General features: G+C 38.3%; 1 protein-coding gene across 1 annotated transcript in view; it reads left to right on the top strand.

Moving 5' to 3' along the window:
- CORIN (corin, serine peptidase) overlaps positions 1–17,915 on the top strand; it is a 279,559-nt gene extending 261,644 nt beyond the window's left edge. Inside the window, 3 exon segments of the mRNA XM_088836324.1 lie at positions 8,256–8,527; positions 10,393–10,526; positions 17,733–17,915. Coding sequence (XP_088692450.1) covers positions 8,256–8,527; positions 10,393–10,526; positions 17,733–17,915 — 589 coding nt within the window.
- The last annotated feature ends 2,637 nt before the right edge of the window (positions 17,916–20,552 follow it).

Raw genomic sequence — 20,552 nt, 5'->3', positions numbered from 1 at the left:
GAAAATCCCATGGACAGAGGAGCCTGGTAGGTTGCAGTCCATGGGGTCGCTACTAGTCGGACACAACTGAGCGACTTCACTTTCACTTTTCACTTTCATGCATTGGAGAAGGAAATGGCAACTCACTCCAGTGTTCTTGCCTGGAGAATCCCAGGGATGGTGGAGCCTGGTGGGCTGCCGTCTATAGGGTCACACAGAGTCGGACATGACTGAAGTGACTTAGCAGCAGCAGCAGCAGGATGTAGGCAAGCAGGTGGCCTAAACTTTGGGTCAATTCCTATAGTTTCTGGGGCTTGCAGAAACTCATTAAAGAGTTCTCCCGCTTCCATCCTTTGTAGTTTTTGTTTCTTCTAGTCTTGCAGCTACCTATCCACATACTCTGAACAGCTGGCCATCGCTGGAGAATATCACACACCTGACTGCTAACTAAGCTTGTGTCAAATGTATGATCATGAATCTCAAATGTGCATCTAACAATGTGGTGAAAGTGAAAGTCACACAGTCGTGTCCGACTCTATGTGACCCCATGGACTGTCCATGGAATTCTCTAGGCCAGAATACTGGAGTAGGTAGCCTTTCCCTTCTCCAGGGGATCTTCCCAACCCAGGGATTGAACCCAGGTCTCCTGCATTGCAGACAGATTCTTTACCAGCTAAGCCACAAGGGAAGCCCAACAATGTGGTACCCATCAATATATGTTCACAGTAAAGCCACTTTTCCATTCTCGATTATTTGACATCTTCTCCTCTCTCCCCAAATTTCCTTCACCCTCCACTGGTCTCATCTCATTCTTCATGAGAAAACAGACATCATTATATCTTGGGCCTTGTTGCATCCCTAATCCCAACAAGGTGTCTATGCCAGTGGCCATGTTCCCTCCTTTCTCTTGAATAATGGTGGAGAATGTGTCCTTGCTCCTATTGAAAGATAGCCATATTCCCATTCATCTTCCCAAAGACAGTTTTTCAAACTATCACTGCTATTTTTCATCAGTTTCTTTCCTCTTGCTGGATCATGCCCTTCAGCAAATATGTCTCAGTGTTCCAACTTAAACCTCCTTCTCTTGACTTTACATCCCTCTTCAATTATTGCCACATTTCAGCTATTATTCACAGGAAAACTAAGAGTTTCCTGCAGTCGCTGTCTCCACTCTTAGGCTTCTATACCCACCTCAGGTCACTGTGGTTGCACTCTCATCTAGGTCACTTGAAATGGCACTTACTAGAGTCTTCAGTGACGTCCATCTTGTCAAATCCAATGGTGAATTTTCAGTTTCCAACTTTCTGGAACCCTCCCCAGTATTTGAGGACTACATCCTTTTTGAAATACTTTATTCACTTTTCTTCTAAAACAACAATGAAAATTCTTATGTCACTGACCTACCCCACCCACCCACCTCTCTCTCTCTTTTTTTTTTTGGCAGCTTCTCCTTTTTTAGGATACTGAACGTTTTAGTTCTCCAGGTGTGTTATGGACGGCACATTTGTGTCCCCAGGTTGAATATCTAACCCCCAAGAGGGTGGTATTAGGAGGTGGGGCCCCTGAGAGGTGATTAAGTCATGAGGGTAAAACCTCATGATGGCATAAGTATCCTTAGAAGAGCAAGAAAGTTGGCCCTCTCTCCCTGTGCCTTGTAAAGATACATCAAGATCACCATTTATAAGCAAGGAAGAGAGTCTTCACCAGAACTTGACCCTGCTAACGTCCTAATCTTTGTCTTCTAACCTCAACAACTATGAGATGTTGTTTAATCCACCCAGTCTATGGTGGAACTAGAAATGTTACCTTATCTACAGAAGGTCAGTGATCTTTTACCGACTCCTACCATATTCTTAGACCAGGCATCAACTCCACACTTCAGTGTATTAAGCACTTAAAAGTTTAATCACATGGAAGATGAATCTTCTGGGATGTTCTCTGAAGATCATTCTCCTTGAATGAAGGTATTAGAAGTTAAGGAAAGTTCAAATAGTTTTGCTTTGTTTTAGTTTAATACTAATATTAAATTATTTACCCAGGTAGAAATCCTCTTTTCTTGTTCTTCCCACACATTATTTTGCTAAGAACCATTTTAATTTTTCCTATTTTTATTTCCCCCTATTGATTGATTTGTTGAAGTATAAAGAATTCCATTTGCTCTTGGACATGGGGGAGCCCCCCCTCACAACAAAGGTCCATCTAGTCAAGGCTATGGTTTTTCCAGTGGTCATGTGTGGATGTGAGAGTTGGACTATAAAGAAAGCTGAGCACCGAAGAATTGATGGTTTTGAACTGTGGTGTTGGAGAAGACTCTTGAGAGTCCCTTGGACTGCAAGGAGATCCAACCAGTCCATCCTAAAGGAGATCAGTCCTGGGTGTTCATTGGAAAGACTGATGCTGAAGCTCCAATACTTTGGCCACCTTTTGCAAAGAACTGACTCATTTGTAAAGACCCTGATGCTGGGAAAGATTGAAGGCGGGAGGAGAAGGGGATGACAGAGGATGAGATGGTTGGATGGCATCACTGACCCAACGGACATGAGTTTGAGTAAACTCTGGGAGTTGGTGATGGACAGGGAGGCCTGGTGTGCTGCAGTCCATAGGGTCCCAAGGAGTCAGACACAACTGAGTGACTGAACAGAACTGAACTGAAGGAATCCCCTGGTGGTCCAGTGGTTAGGACTCCATTCTTCCACCGCCAGGGGCCCAGATTCAATCACTGGTCAGGGAACTAACATCCCACAAGCCACACAGCATGGCCACAAACAAAATTTATTGAAATAAGTTAATTTACAATGTTTTGTTTGTTTCAGATGTACAGCAAAGTGATTCAATTATACATACACATATTCTTCTTCAGATTCTTTTCCCTTATAGATTATTACAAATAGTACATCCTTGTTGGTTATCTGTTTTGCATGTTGTGTATATATATTAATCCCAAACTCCTAATTTATTCCCCCCTTTGGTAACTATAAGTTTGTTTTCTGTGTCTGTGAGTCTATTTCTATTTTGTTTATACATTCATTTGTATACTTTATTTTTAGATTCTACATATAAGCAGTATCATATGATATCTTTCTGTCTGATTTAGTATGGTAATCTCTGTTCATCCATATTGCTGCAAATGATATTATTTCATTCTTTTTTATAACTGAGTATTATTCATATTTATTTCTCCATTCATCTGTCAGTGGACATTTAGGTTGCGTCCATGCATTGGCTATTACAAAGAGTGTGTCAATGAACATTGGGGTATATGTATGTTTTCAAATTATGGTTTTCTCCAGATATATTCCCATGCAGGATCATACGGTAGCTCTAGTTTTCATTTTTTAAGGTACCTCCATACTGCTAGCTATACCAGTTTACATTCCCAGCAATGGTGGAAGGGGGTTCTATGACTAAGACTTTTTGACAGTTGCTGCAATTGTGCCACTGTTCTGTGATAAACTTTCCAGTTTCAAAGCTCTGAGATTCATATGTTGTCACATTTACTTTATTAGCCGATTCATTTTCTTACTATAGTAATTTGTGATGGTAAATCAGAATTTGGAACTGAAACTCTCCCATCTCTGTTTAGCTATACTTGCTTTAAGAATCTCTGGACACATTGTCCTTTTATCCAAAACATTCTTAAATATGATTCTCAGGGTCTAGGATGTGTATCTGAGTATCCCCTTCTCTTGTTTTTTTTTTTTTTTTTGGACCCTGGAATAATAGAATTGTTCACTTCTTTAAGTTCATCACTGAAGGCTAGATCTTCCTCATATCTGGGGGACACATTCAGAAAACAGAGGGTATCTTCCTGATGTCTGCCATCCTATCACTCATCAGCCAGCCTCCACCCATTGTGCATGCTTTCCCCCTCTGTGGTCAATACCTGATTCCTGTGCTGATGCCTGTGAACCCTCCTCTTTGTTTCAGAGAAGCTTAGTATAAGGGTTGTGTTAGAGGTTTAAAGGCTTTCTGGTCTGTTACCATCACTTCGTATCTCTGTGACTTTAGATGAGTCACTGTTTTCTCCACTCTGAAATGGAAAAAGCATTCCTATTTACACCTCTTAACTGGTGAGAAGATGATTTAACTGACATGTAGAAATACTTGGAAACCACAGAGATCTTAAACTAAAAGAAGAATCTAGATCTGATCTCTTTTGCTTGTTGGATGCATTTAAAAACTTTCAGTCAGCACTTCAAACTATGTATGCTTTACATAAAATCCAGAACTCTGGCTTCTCTGAAACAATTTGAAGGTCTCACTGGACATTCCAACACAGCAGCCATGAGTGGGAGCTGAGAGGCAGATGGCCCTGGAGACGGCAAGTCTTGTGGTCTGACACCCACTATTATTGACTTATACTCAGCCCCTTTATGCATTTGCTTTGTGGTCACTCTATTCTAAAGTCTATTCACTGTGTGTGTTGCAGAGAATTCTTTAAAAAATTACCAAGGTAAGTGCAATATTAAAAGTAAGAGGCTCCTGAGATTTGTAGAACGGCAATGATGCTATTCAAACTATTAATACTTCCAAGTCACCATCTGGCTGTGCTATTTCTGGAGTAAGTCTTGTAAAACAGAGTGATTTCTATCACAAATATTAATTATAAATATTATTTTTATTTTCTGAAAAAGGATAAATAGTATAAGTTATTAAAAGTAAACTCAGGATGAAAAAAAAGGGGAAATTCTGTGCTCTTACGAAAAGGCAAAGATAGAAGAAAATCTCTAAACCTGGCCAACTGAATTAAGTGAAAATGTGGTGAGTTTATCTTTAAGCTAGAGTTAAGTGTGGCAAATTGCAAACTGAAATTGGTTATTGTGTCCAGAGACCTTATGCCTTCAATTCTGTATAAACTCCCCTGGACATCATCATGTATCTGAAGTATATAAGTAATTGTGTATTATCTATAGAGTGATCACTGAAGAATTAGGAGTTGAAATCATATTATCTCAACATTATCTATAAAGTATATTCATCATTAAGACAGGAGTGTAAACATGAAGCAAATTAAATGTGAATTTCTGGTAATGAAATGCCATCTAGAGCGAGAATTAAAGAAGAAAGATGTCTCTTCACACCTTCCTCAGTCATTTTTTATTGTTATTGTGAGTTTTTTCACCTGGCTTCAGTTTGCCTGCTTCCTCACTCTCAGAGCATGAGGATCTTTGTACAAACTTCTTTAAGGATTGGCCAGTTTTTCCTGCTGTTGCTTTGAAGTCTGACAGCACTGAGAAAAAAAATCCCCTTGATGCTGAAGATTTTCAGCTGCTCTACTTGGTTTTTGATCTTTGTAGCCCCATTTAACTCTTTACTAAAAGGAACACACGGACATAGCTTGTTCCTGTGTTTCTCTACTGGGTACTTTTTACTGAGACTAGATTCGTGTGGCCTTCACGTCGCCCTGTGTCCTCTTTCCTCTTTTGCTTCTACCCAGATGCGAGTGACTCATTCTTTCTAGCACACACTTAATATACTAATATAGCATTTCTACGCAAGGAGATCCAACCAGTCCATTTTAAAGGATATCAATCCTGGATGTTCATTGGAAGGACTGATGCTAAAGCTGAAACTGCAATACTTTGGCCACCTCATGCGATGAGCTGACTCACTGGAAAAGACTCTGATGCTGGGAAAGGTTGGGGGCGGGAGGAGAAGGCGACGACAGAGAATGAGATGGCTGGATGGCATCACCGACTCGATGGACATGAGTTTGAGTGAACTCCTGGAGTTGGTGATGGACAGGGAGGCCTGGCGTGCTGTGATCCACAGGGTCGTGGAGAGTCGGACACGACTGAGCGACTGAACTGAACTGAACTGAATGCATCTCCCTCACTTCATGTACCCCTTTTGAACAACAGGTTATTGTTTTCCCTGGTTTTTCCCAGACTTGGAAAAAACATTTAAAGAGACTTTATTTTCCCCCTTATACTCATAACAAAAAGGAAAATAGAACAATTTCCTTACTGAATATTGAAGTATGTGAATTTCCTGTTTGGTTTTTCTTTTTTTCCTTTTGGTGGTATTAATGCCATAATGACAGTAGCTTGTGTCACAAGAGGCTACTGAATATAATAACATTTAACAGTTTTATTGACACATGTTTTACTGTTAGAATTACATTAACCCGGATATAGCAATTAAGTCTGTAAAGTTTACTCAATATCATTTTGTTACAAATAGTTTGCAGCATTCAACTGTTTGTCATACTACCCGTGATTTAATCAGACAGATGAATATTTTTCTTGTAACCAAAATTAGTAGCTTTGAATCGAGGTAAAGGAGATCGATCCTGGGTGTTCATTGGAAGGACTGATGCTAAAGCTGAAACTGCAATACTTTGGCCACCTCATACGACAAGTTGATTCACTGGAAAAGACTCTGATGTTGGGAGGGATTGGGGCAGGAGGAGAAGAGGACAACAGAGAATGAGATGGCTGGATGGCATCACCGACTCGATGGACATGAGTTTGGGTGAACTCCGGGAGTTGATGATGGACAGGGAGGCCTGGCATGCTGTGATTCATGGGGTCGCAAAGGGTCGGTCACGACTGAGTGACTGAACTAAACTGAACTGAAGAAGCTATTAAGTAGGTAGACATTTGAGATCAATAATTGTTCTATTTCAGATGAATTAAACAATAGAACCTCGAGTGAGTGTTGAATTTCTCAGATGGTCATATGCTTACTCCTCTAAACTAAAAAATGGAACAGAGAGAGGGAGACAGGGAAGGAAGGAAGAAAAAAGAGAAAGAATGACATGTTCCGTAACGGATGGTTTTATTTAATGAAAAACAATTTTGTGACATTATCCTGTAATGTTCATGCAAGAGCACTTTTTGCATTTTATTATAATTGTTTCTTTTATTGCTTATCTTCACTCAATCCTAAAGTTTGTATAGGCAGGGATCATGTCTTTCTTGCTTGTTATTGAAATCCCCAGCACAATATCTATATATCTATCTATATATCTATATATTTGTCTCTATATGGGTATTATATATATATTCAAATAATATCAGTTTTATTGAGGTGTAATTGATGTACAGTATAAGTTTCAGGTGTACAACATAGCAATTCTAAATTTTTAAAGGCTATATTCTATTTAGTTATTTTCAAATACTGACTATACAAGGATCTACTGTATAGCACATGAAACTATATTCAATATCTTTTAATGACCTATAATGGAAAGGATCTGAAAAGCATTATGAACAAGAAACAAATTTTATATAATTTTATTTTTAAAAAGGTCACTCTGTGTGAGGAGACTGGGTTATAGGGGTTAAGAGTAAAAGAAGGGCCACCATTTGGAAGAGGTGAGTAGCTTAGATTAGGACTGTAGCAGTGGCGGAAGGGGAAACAAGATTCAGGATATATTTGAAAGTGGAGCAGTGAGGACTTGCTGATGCATTAAGTGCTGGGTGTAGGAGAAATGATCCAATATTGCATAATGGGTGGCTGTAAATAGCAAATAACTGTAGAATGAATTCTGTAGCTCAAAGGAGAGGATGGAACTGGAGATACACATTTGAAAGTTACAAACGCCATTTAGGTGGCATTTAAAGCCATCTGACTAGGTAAGCTCTTCAAAGGGGTTAGGGAAGAATAAGAAGACTAAAGGCAGGGCCCTGGGTCACTTCACTGAAGACATTGAGAGCAGAGGAGGAGGATGCAACAGAGAGGAAGGGGTCCCAGAGACAGGAGGAAATTCTGGAGCATGGGGAGTCCTCGAAGTCAAGTGGGAAAGTGTTTTAAAAGTGGAATTAGATAGATTATTGCTGTCAAGTATTCAAAAACAGTGACGTCTGAGACTACCCATTTTAAGTTGTGGGTGACCTTTTTTAAATTGCTAGCTTGAAATTTTCAGAAGCCTTCCTTGAAAACTTGACATTTCTCTGAAGCGCTGGCTCCTTCTTAGAGGATCACTTAACCTCTGATTTTTATTCTCTTTTATTTTTTTTCTCTTGTCTCTTCTTCACAACTTTTCATCATCTTTCCCACTTAATGAAGCAAGTAACTACTCTGTCTCCCTTTCAAAGTGAACGAGTGTTATTTTCCATAGCAGCCCCATCTAGGAAGTTCAAGCTTTGCTTTCTACAACAATATGATATTTACCAATTGCTCAAGGGTTATATAAATGCTTTTTATATGAATACATGAGATATGGGAGTGGAAAAAGCCATTATTTACAAAATATATTTTAAAATCATATATAAATTTTAAAAGATAAATCTGAGTTTAAGATGCCAATAGCTCTTGAATCATTATTTTAGGAGAGAGAATGCTGCCATTTGGAAAGTGGTATTTGGCATCAATAACCTAGACCACCCATCAACGTTCATGCAGACGCGCCTTGTGAAAACCATCATCCTGCATCCTCGCTACAGTCGAGCGGTGGTGGACTACGACATCAGCATAGTGGAGCTAAGCCAAGACGTCAACGAAACAAGCTATGTCCGACCCGTCTGCTTACCCAGCCCGGATCAGTCCTTAGAACCTGATACTTACTGCTATATCACAGGCTGGGGACACATGGGCAACAAAAGTAAGTCGGGATTCTTGAGAGCACTTACTTTTCAGCTTTTAACTGGAAAACACTAAGGTACTTCCTAATCTTTGGTAATCATTTCCCATCTTCACTTATAACAGAGAGTCACAAATAGCATATGTGTCACTCCCCCTTCCACGCAAATTGTAGAAGTCAATACTTCATCATGCACTTAAACCTGCAAACCCAAATGCAGTCTCAGAAGTCCCTGTCTATACCTCGTTTCTCCAGGGAGCCCCTACAGATGCTTGGAGCTGACATGCACGATCAGTCATCCCTGCCTTGATAGGGATTGTATTGAATCTAGATTGCTTTAGGTAGGATAGTCATTTTGACAATATTGATTCTTTCAATCCAAGAATGTGGTGTATCTCTCCATCTGTTTGTGTTATCTTTGATTTCTTTCATTAGTGTCTTATAGTTTTCTGAGTACATATCTTTTGTCTCCTTAGGTAGGTTTATTCCTAGGTATTTTATTCTTTTTGATGTGATGGTATATGTGATCCATTCCCTGATTTCTGTTTCTGATCTTTTGTTGTTTGTGTATAGGAAGGCAAGAGATTTCTGTGTATTAATTTTGTATCCTGCACCTTTACCAAATTCATGGATTAGCTCTAGTTAGTTTTCTGGTAGCGTCTTTAGGATTTTCTATGTATAATATCATATCACTTGCAAACAGTGAGAATTTTTTCTTCTTTTCCAATGTTGATTCCTTTTGTCTTCTCTGATCACTGTGGCTAGGACTTTCAAAACTATGAATAATGGTGGCGAAAGTGGACATCTTTGTCTTGTTTCTGATCTTAGAGGAAATACTCTGTTTTTCACCATTGAGAATATACAGAAATTTAGAAATTTGTACTGCTCTCAGATGCCTGTAAAGGACTCTTACTTTGCTTGACCTATTAAAGTTTAGAATAAGAATTTAATTGATATTTTCTTTAACAGTAAGCACTGGCCATGCCAACTATGTCAGTGTAGTATCAGGAATGATGATACATATCGGTGTCCTGTTATCCACCTTTTGTTGTTGTTTAGTCACCAAGTCGTGTTTGACTCTTTGTAACTCTATAGACTGTAGCTTGGCTGGGCCCCCGTCCATAGGATTTTCCAGGCAAGAACTGTGAATCCCAGGCAAGCTGGAATTCACACATTCTCTCCGCTGACACTAAGGGACACTTTTCCCTTTGGACATCTTTCTGACACATCTTCTAGGATTAAAGGTTCTGATCTAATGATGGCTACTGTAGCACGTGGTAAGATAACATTGTTTAAACCAAGGATGGGGCAACCATTCCCCTGTTACTCTGAACAGATGATCTGAACTTTAGCAGAATGGACTCACATGCTGAGCTGTCACAGAGCTGGCAGCCTCCCATCTGGGACAGGGCTCTGGCTTGATTACGTTAATTGTAATACCTATTGTTTATGTTTCCACATGTAATGAGAGGGAAGCAGTTCCCTGGTGGGGCTAGTGGTTAAGATTCAGTGCTTACACTGCAGAGGCCTGGGTTCCATATCTGGTGGGGGATCCGTCCTGCATGCTGTGTGTTGCAACCAGAACACAAAAAATAAATTAGAAAACCCATTTGTAAAAAATGAAAGGGAAGCCATGAGCCAGGTTACTTAACCAGTCTGTGCCTCCATTTTCTCATTAAAATGGAGGAGTTTGACTAATGGAATGACTGCTATCAGCACTTCTAATTGGAAAATTTTGATTCTAAACAAGCTTTGTCTTTGAAATAACATTCTAAGAATATGGTTTTCTTGATATAAAAATGTAATGATTTCCTATATGACTAGTCTAATTTTTGAGTCACTTTACCCTCATGTTTTATTTCTTCCTCTTTTTAAAAAAAATCCAGTGCCTTTTAAGCTGCAAGAGGGAGAAGTACGCATTATTTCTCTGGAACAGTGTCAGTCCTACTTTGACATGAAAACCATCACCAACCGGATGATCTGTGCTGGCTATGAGTCTGGCACAGTTGACTCGTGCATGGTAAGTTGCTCTGTGCTTGCCAAAGAGATTCAAATCTGCAATAGGTTCAGTGGGTCCATATAAGCTCATTATTATTCATGTGTGGCTCTTTGAGAAAGTTTTTTTGAAAATAACTTGTTATCAGATGTTTCCAGTATCTCTTCTAAATACTTTTTAATAACTCACTGAACTCTCACAATCATCACTTGTGGAAAACAAGGGACCATAGAGGTTAAGTAGTTTACCCCATATCACCCAGGACTAAGACGGTAGAATGAAGTTATGAATGTAGGCAGTCTGGCTTCAGAATTCAAGTGCTTGGCCACTAACTATCCTAGAAGCAAGGATTAATGTGAACACATTTCTCTGTGTTGCCAATGTGACATGGAGGTTCACCAAAAACTAGTGCCCCAGGACAGCTCTCGACAGCACTTTTCATAGACAGGGATGCTCCACAGGGCACTGCAAATGTTCGTTTGTCTTAGTCTAATTTTATGCAGCTTTTTTTTTTTCAATTCTATTTTTCTCTTACTTCAAATTGAATGAAAGTCTTTTAAAAACCAAAGCAAAACAGAGTTTGTTCTTTTGCCAGGCAGGCCTAACCTCAACTGTATAATGAAATGGTAACTACTAAAGAGAGGGGATCGAAGGTTGATTCTTGAAAGAGAAATTAAGGCCCAACATAGACATGGGTGTAGTCATGCTCATATAATAATGTCTAATAAGAATTGGGTCCTGTCAACTTCTTTAGTGGTGGCAGTTTCACACTGTGGGCATCTTAAACACATACCAGATGCTTACTAACAAACAAAACCCCAGGTAGAAAAGAGAGACAAAAGACTACTTTTTTACCAAGTCTCAGTTCAGTTCAGTCGCTCAGTCGTGTCTGACTCTTTACGACCCCATGAATCACAGCACACCAGGCCTCCCTGTCCAACACCAACTCCCGGAGTTCACTCACACTCATGTCCATCGAGTCGGTGATGCCATCCAGCCATCTCATTCTCTGTCGTCCCCGTCTCCTCCCGCCCCCAATCCCTCCCAGCATCAGAGTCTTTTCCAGTGAGTCAACTTGTCGCATGAGGTGGCCAAAGTATTGGAGTTTCAGCTTCAGCATCATTCATCAGAACCTCTCATTATCTTCCTTAACTGCATCAGTAGTACACATTGGAGGCCATGGTCCTCTGTTAAGGTCTAGAAATCATGGGACTCAATATTGAAACCAAACAAACTTTGGCCTGAAGTCCAATATTGTGAAGAGGAAAAGAGGACCAAATTGTGCCTTTATCTGTATCCTTCTTTCATTTTGAATTGCTGCTGCTTCACTTATGTTTTCCAGCTAACATGTCCACCTGTCTCACTCAGCTTAGCTCAAAATCTACTCTTAAGGGAATCCTATGTTCCCCTCCAGCTGGAAGTAATCACTCATTCTTTTGAAGACTTCTTTATTTACAGCCCTTAGATTTTGCTTTCATGTAAAGTTTTTCTTATTATCCAAGTTGACTTTTGGCCCCTTTAGGGTAAAAATAACTCCTTACTTGTGTAGACATTAGCACTAAATCCTCCAAAAAAATAGATTCTAAATAATTATGTGACTAAGTTTCTAATCTGGAAATGTAGGGATGCTGTAAACATATCCCATTTTAATAACTAGCATAAATAAGTGGTGGTGGTGTAGTCACTAAGTTGTGTAGTACAGCATAAACCAGTATCTTAATTCTTTTATATAAGAGGAGATGAAAAAACTAGAATATGTCTAATCAAAATGTTTCCAGTAAATTTTGCCTAAAAATCAATCAGGCTTTCAAACAGAATAATTTAATCAGCCCCTTGAAAGGCCTATGCTTATTGGCCAGGCTTGTGTGCTCAGTTGTGTCTGACTCTTTGTGACTGCATGGACTGTAGCCCACCAGGTTCCTCTGTCCATGGATGTTTCCAGGCAAGAATATGGAGTGGGTTGCCATTTCTTCCTCCAGGGGCTTTTCCTGACCTAGGGTTTGAACCCATGTCTCCTGCCTTGGCAGGTAGATTCTTTAGTACTGAGCCACCAGGGCTTCTCATTAGTTAGGTTTATGGCATTGGTAAGTTATGAATATGAAGATCACCACTTCTAGGAAGTGGCATGATATATTCAAAGATCTGAAAGAGAAAATTTTCAACCTAGGTATTCTATCCAGAAAGATTATTATCATTTAGAATAGAAAAAGATAAAGAATTTCTCAGACAAGAAAACTAAAAGAATTGAGCAATATTAAACCAACCTTAAAAGAAATATTAAAGGGTCTTCTCTAAGTAGAAAAGAAGCAACAATCTATTGGAAACGAAAAAATCACAGGAGGAGAAGCAAATATGTAAAAGGATTGTTCAGTTCAGTTGCTCAGTTGTGTCCCACTCTTTGTGACCCCATGAACCGCAGCACACCAGGCCTCCCTGTCCATCACCAACTGCCAGAGTCCACCCAAACCCATGTCCATTGAGTCAGTAATGCCATCCAACCATCTCATCCTCTGTCGTCCCCTTCTTCTCCTGCCCTCAATCTTTCCCAGAATCAGGGTCTTTTCAAATGAGTCAGCTCTTCACGTCAGGTGGCCAAAGTATTGGAGTTTCAGTCCCAAGAAAAAGAAATGCAGAAAAGCAAAATGGCTGTCTGAGGAGGCCTTACAAATAGCTGTGAAAAGACGGGAAGTGAAAAGCAAAGGAGAAAAGGAAAAATATACCTGTTTGAATGCAGATTTCCAAAGAATAGCAAGGAGAAATAAGAAAGCCTTCCTCAATAATAAGTGCAAAGAAACAGAGGAAAACAATAGAATGGGAAAGACTAGAGATCTCAAGAAAATTAGAGATATCAAGGTAACATTTCATGCAAAGATGGGCTCAAAAAAGGTAGGGACTTAACAGAAGCAGAAGATATTAAGAAGAGGTGGCAAGAATACACAGAAGAACTATACAAAAAAAATATTGACCCAGATAATCATGATGGTGTGATCACTCACCTAGAGCCAGACATCTGGAATGTGAAGTCAAGTGGGACTTAGGAATCATCACTACGAACAAAGCTAGTGGAGGTGATGGAATTCTAGTTGAGCTATTTCAAATCCTAAAAGATGATGCTGTGAAAGTGCTGCACTCAATATGCCAGCAAATTTGGAAAACTCAGCAGTGGCCACAGGGCTGGAAAAGGTCAGTTTTCATTCCAATCCCAAAGAAAGGCAATGCCAAAGAATGCTCAAACCACTGCACAATTGTACTCATCTCACATGCTAGTAAAGTCATGCTCAAAATTCTCTAAGCCAGGCTTCAGCAATACATGAACCATGAACTTCCAGATGTTCAAGCTGGTTTTAGAAAAGGCAAAGGAACCAGAGATCAAATTGCCAACATCTGCTGTATCATCAAAAAAGCAAGAGAATTCCAGAAAACATCTATTTCTGCTTTATCGACTATGCCAAAGGCTTTGACCGTGTGGATCACAATAAACTGTGAAAAATTCTGAGAGAGATGGCAATCCCAGACCACCTGACCTGCCTTTTGAGAAACCTTTATGCAGGTCAGGAAGCAACAGTTAGAACTGGACATGGAACAACAGACTAGTTCCAAATAGGAAAAGGAGTCTGTCAAGGCTGTATATTGTCACCCTGTTTATTTAACTTGTATGTAGAGTACATCATGAGAAACGCTGGGCAGGAGGAAGCACAAGCTGGAATCAAGATTGCTTGGAGAAATATCAATAACCTCAGATATGCAGATGACACCACCCTTATGGCAGAAAGTGAAGAAGAACTAAAGAGCCTCTTGATGAAAGGGAAAGAGGACAGTGAAAAAGTTGGCTTAAAGTTCGACATTTAGAAAATTAAGATCATGGCATTTGGTCCCATCACTTCATGGGAAATAGATGGGAAACAGTAGAAACAGTGACTGACTTTATTTTTCTGGACTCCAAAATCACTGCAGATGGTGATTGCAGCCATGAAATTAAGACACTCCTTGGAAGGAAAGTTATGATCAATCTAGACAGCATATTAAAGAGCAGAGACATTACTTTGTCAACAAAGGTCCGTCTAGTCAAGGCTATGGTTTTTCCAGGGGTCATGTATGGGTGTGAGAGTGGGACTATAAAGAAAGCTGAGTGCCAAAGAATTGATGCTTTTGAACTGTGGTGTTGGAGAAGACTCTTTGAGAGTTCCTCAGACTGCAAGGAGATCCAACCAGTCCATCCTAAAGGAGATCAGTCCTGGGTGTTCACTGGTAGGACTGATGTTAAAGCTGAAAAGGATTGAAGGTCACTTAAATATGCCAGTACAGAGATTAAAAAGCAATCAAAATTTTTGTAAAAGTGACTATAATAAATTTAAAGCAAGTAGCTATAGTAATGGGTCAACATATTTGAACTCCACAGTAATCAAAAATCAAACACATACAATAGTTTCACAAAAACCTAAAAGAAAGGAACTCAAGCATACTTCAAAGAAACTCATCAAAGCACAAAAAGAAATTAACTCAAAGAAGAACTATAAAAACACCTGGAGTAAGGTTTAAAATGGCCATATGTACATACATAATCATTCTTTTATATTGGGGCATAGGTGAGTTACTATATTGTGTTAGTTTCCAGTGTACAGGAAAGTGGTTCAGTTATATCTATTCTTTATCAGATTCTTTTCCCATGTATGCTATTATATAACGTTGAGTAGAATTCCCTGTGCTATACAGTAGGTCATTCTTAGCGATCTGTTTTCTACTTTGTAGTGTGTATATGTTTATCCCAAACTCTTAATTTGTCCCTCTCCCCACCTTTCCCCTTTGATAACTGTTTTCTAAGCCTGTGGGTCTATTTCTGTTTTGTAAATAAGTTCATTTATATCATCTTTTTAGTTTCCAAATATAAGTGATGTGATATTTGTCTTTCTCTGACATAGTTCAATTAGTGTGATACTCTCCAGGTCCATCCATGATGGTGCAAATGGTTTTCATTCTTTTTAATGGATGAATAATATTTCATCACATATATGTAGTATATTTTCTTTACCTATCCATCTGTCTATGGGCAGTGAGGTTGCTTCCATGTTTCGGCTATTGTAAATAGTGCTGCAATGAATACTGGGGTGCATGTGTCTTTTTTTCCCAGATATATGTCCAGGAGTTGCTGGATCATATGGTAACTCTTTTTAGTTTTTTAAGGAACTTCTGTACTATTCTCCATAGTGATTGTACCAATTTACAGTCCCACCTACAGTCCCACCTACAGTATAGGAAGGGTTACCTTTTCTCCACATCCTCTTCAGCATTTATTGTTTGTAGACTTTGATAATGGTTCTTCTGACTAGTCTGATTGATACTACAGGGTAGTTTGGTTTGCATTTCTCTAATAGTTAGCAATGTTGAATATCTTTTCATGCTCATTTTTGTCATTTGTATGTCTTTAGATGTTTCTCTCCTGCCCATTTTTGATTGGGTTGTTTGATTTTTTTATATTGAGCTTCATGAGCTGTTTGTATATTTTGGAATTAGTTGCATCCTTTGCAAATATTTTCTCCCATTTTGTAAGTTGTCTTTTTGTTTTGGTGGTTTCCTTTGCTGTGTGAAAGCTTTTACATTTAATTAAATCTCATTTGGTTATTGTTTTTATCTTCATTACTATAGGAGGTGGACTGAAAACGATCCTGCTGTGGTTTATATTAAAGAGTGTTCTGCCTATGTTTTCCTCTAAGAGTTTTGTAATATCCAGTCTTAAATTTAGGTCTTTAATTCATTGAGTTTATTTTTGTGCATAGTGTTAAGGAGTATTTTAATTTCATTCTTTTACATGTAGCTCTCCAATTTTCCCAGCACTACTTACTGAAGAAGAGACTGTCTTTTCTCCATTGTATATTCTTGCTTACTTTGTCATATTAATTGACTATAGTTATGTGGATTTATTTCTAGGCTTTCTATCCTGTTCCACTGATCTATAAGCCTGTCTTTGGGCCATTACCATACTGCTTTGATTACTGTAGCTTTACAATATATTCTGAAGTAACAGAGCCTGATTTCTCAGCTTTTCTTTCTCAAAAAACTGTCGCTTCCTGACCTGCATATAGGTTTCTCAAGAGGCAGGTCAGGTGGTCTGGTATTCCCATGTCTTTCAGAATTTTTCAGTTTATTGTGATCCACACAGTCAAAGGCTTTGGCATAGTCGATAAAGCAGAAATAGATGTTTTATATAAGTAGTAACATGTAAATAATAATTATTGTTATAATAGTTATTAGCCTGTAGTTATTCAGGAGAATTAAATAAACTAACACAGGGAAGGTGTTTAGGAGAGCATCAATAAACGTGATTTCTGTTTCTCAACATTACCAAGTGGGAGGACCAAAGATACACTTCCAAGTTTGACATTCTTGCAAAGCAAGGAGAATTTTGTAAATATCTGTCATGAGTCTACATACTTACTTATTTTCTAGAGTATCTATCCTTCTCTTTTGAGGTCATGCAGAACACATCTCTCATATTCTCATCTTTTCAGATGTAGAAAATATTAGCATTTTTAAAGCCATAGTGTCTTAATATTATGTGGACCAAGAAAACTGAATAAACTTAACTGTAATACCCAAACTTAAATATTAAGAATGGAAGTCTCTATGCAAATGAAATCTCTATGTATGCATTATAATGTTTTACTGTAATTATTATGTGGTATTTTCTATTTAAGCATGCTAATTCTTTTCTATTAAATACAGTAAGTATTAAGTTTTTCTTATCCTGAGTGTGTTTTACTTAATACATTCATTCACACAGCAAGAATCCTGGAAGTGACTTATTTTTAGATTTTTCTAGCACTATTTTTTGTGAGAAAACTATCCTTGAACATGTTCTACATTTATAAACTGGATCAAAATTAAAAGAATTAGATCAGTTAGGGACTCAGTCCTGATATGCTTAAATTTTAAAAAAGTTTGATATATTTTGATTAAGTGTAAGAAATGACAAAATGTCCTCCGATTTCACAGAAAAAAAAGAAGAGTCCTTTTCCAAGCCACCTCTATTCTTTAAAAGATCAAGATTGAAAATGTTCATTTGGAAGTTCTATTTATGTAGGAGAAAGCATGTTCCCTTCACACATGGACAATGAGACCTTTGTTGAAATTTTTCAGGACATTGGTTAAGCTGGGTTTGGCTTTATTTTACCCTCAGGATAGCATGGGGGCTCTGAAATACCAATGACTAACATCCACTGCTCTTCATTACAGGGTGACAGTGGTGGGCCTCTAGTTTGTGAGAAGCCAGGAGGACAGTGGACATTATTTGGCTTAACTTCATGGGGCTCCGTCTGCTTTTCCAAAGTCCTGGGGCCTGGAGTTTACAGCAACGTGACATACTTTGTCAAATGGATTGAAAGACAAATATACATCCATACCTTTCTCCTAAACTAATTCCAAAGATGATCAGAGACTATTGCCAGCAACATTCAAAGAAAATGGCCTTTTCGATGGTGGAGGATGTCCTGTAGAGAGCTGTACAGAAGCACTTTTCATAGACAGGGATGCTCCACAGTGCACCGCAAATGTTCATGTTTGTCTCAGTCGAATTTTACGCAGCTTTTTTCTTTTTTTTTCAGTTCTGTTTTTCTCTTACTTCGAGTTGAATGAAAATCTTTTAAAAACCAAAGCAAAACAGAGTTTGTTCTTTTGCCTGGCAGGCCTAACCTCAACTGTAAAGTGAAATGGTCAACTTGGGAAAGAGAAGAGTGTAGGCACCAGGGTAACAGGTTAGAGAAAGTTCCCTCTTGTCCAGTCACAAAAGGACATTGAGATCCAGGCTAATGAATCTTTGCCAGCAAAATGAAAATTTCTCCAGCATAAGAGCATAGTGGCAAATTTCAATAACAACATCAGAGGCTTGCTTTGTTTTATGAAAAGCCAAGATAATTTACATGCTTCAGTTATTCTTCTTTTAAAGTTTGCATAATTCTGAGAACTTATGAAAGACAGAGCGTCCATTTAGGTAGCTGAGAGAGCAAATCTCATTGACCACAAAGTTCTTTTCACATCAATATTAGCACTTGATATGAAAAGACTGCCCATTTGGAATTTAAATCCAGGCTATAATTGCATAGAAAAGTCTCCACAGACCCTTCCCAGAGCTGGGGTTTGTTCACTCTGTATCAGTTCACCAACTGAGATTTTGACAACTGGGAAACTATTTGTGGGAAAAATTTCTTTCTGTCTTTGTGACAATGAAATTGAGGTTAAACTTTGCTAAGGGAGGACGTGCTTCAGAGTGGAGAGATGCAATTTTTTTAAGGAAATTAAATTGCACCCCACACCTAATTATTTTCCAGTTTTTCTCTGTTCATCCATACCAATAAGGTCACAGAGATGTATTTCAAAGCACAGTAAAACTTTTTGCATGAGGAAAAATATTTTGTAATTTTTCTTAAAAGATATTTAATAGCTGGTGTTGCCATTTTTTCCCATTGATAATTAAAACAAAAAAATAAATATGCTTTTAAGTACTATGCCACGATGCACAACAATTTATAAAGTAATTGGTGGTTATTTTTTTTCCCCACTCAAAACCTCCAAAACACAAATTTTCACATGTACCTAATTTAATTTATGGGCTTTCCTGGTGGCTCAGCAGTAAAGAATCTTCCTGCCAATGCAGGAGACACTGGTTCAGTCCCTGGGTTGGGAAGATCCTCTGGAGAATGAAAATGGCAACCCACTCCAGTATTCTTGCCTGGGAAATCCCATGGACTTTGGAGCCTGGCTGGCTACAGTCCATGGGGTCTCAAAGAGTTGGACACAACTGAGCACCTAAACAACAACAAAGGATTTCCTCCACAGCCTGGGCTGCCCTAGCACCCCCAGAGACTGCCTGCAGTTTTATACGTGTTGTTTTGTACTGTCTTCTATGTGTTTGCATAGGTGACAGTCCCAAGTATCTTGACACTTTCCATGTGATTCATCTCTTGTTCTGTAGTTTGTATAAACCTATCGAGAATGTAAAATCCAGCAACTCAATTATGGTCACAACTGTATGAAAGCTTAAGAACATACATCAATTTTGTTATATAATGGAACAACTTATGCTCAACTTATGTTCAGTGAAATGTATATATTGTAGTTAAATAATCCTTAATACAAATAAAATGGTATAATTTTTTTAATGGATGTAAAACATGGAGCGAGCCCCAGAAAATGTTTCCCACTATTATAGTTGGCACTCAGTTTCCCACCAATCAAAATTTGTCTTTTATCTCTTTTATCTTACCCAGGAACATGCTCTTTTAAATGCTACTACTCTTTGATTAGTCTGAAAAGAGTTTGCTGATAATCTCTTATCATTGAGTGTCCAAAGAAAACCTTAGCCCTGGTCACAGCATAAGGATTTTTGTCTTCTAGAACACATTTTGGGAATCTAATCCAATTCCTTTATAAATCTTTTGGGGTAAAAATTATATCACAAATATATACTGCTAATTTTTCTTGGCTACTAGGAGCAAATTGGGCTCCCCCAAATTTGGTAAAATATGCTGAATACCTACCGAAAATGCTGGAACATCAGCTTAGGAAACTTTGCATAAGAGTTATTCACTTGGAAATGACAATCTTTAAAGGCTTTATAAAGACCCCAAATCTCTGCCTGAGGACCAGATGTGTCTCAGAATCCAGAATTTTTAAAAATTTAAAAAGCATAATATTAAAATGTTTAGTAGCACAGTAATAAAATTATTAATATTTTTGTGGCAAAATATATGAATAACTATATTAAATAAATAGTCTTGTATCTGTTTAAGACATTGTATTTGTGCTTAATTTATGAAAACTTTTTCAGTTTTCAGAGTTCCTGGGATTGCTGAATTGTAGACAAGAAGTTATAGACCCATAACATGAACTGTTGTGTACAGATAATTTATACCAGAGAGACCGACCTTTTTTTAGTCTTTTGGACTCATTCCTTAGATTCTAATCTTTTTTAAGTGAATATATCTCTAAATTTTTATTTATCAGAAGATGATGATCTCAAGGAATAAATGCTAGTTGCTATGAAGATAATAAATGATA

This window comes from Moschus berezovskii, chromosome 5 (assembly GCF_049115385.1).
Source record: "Moschus berezovskii isolate FMDL1 chromosome 5, NW_MosBer_1.0, whole genome shotgun sequence".
NCBI lineage: Eukaryota > Metazoa > Chordata > Mammalia > Artiodactyla > Moschidae > Moschus > Moschus berezovskii.
The sequence above is the reverse complement of the archived record's forward strand: the minus strand, read 5'-3'. Positions and strand labels throughout refer to the sequence as shown.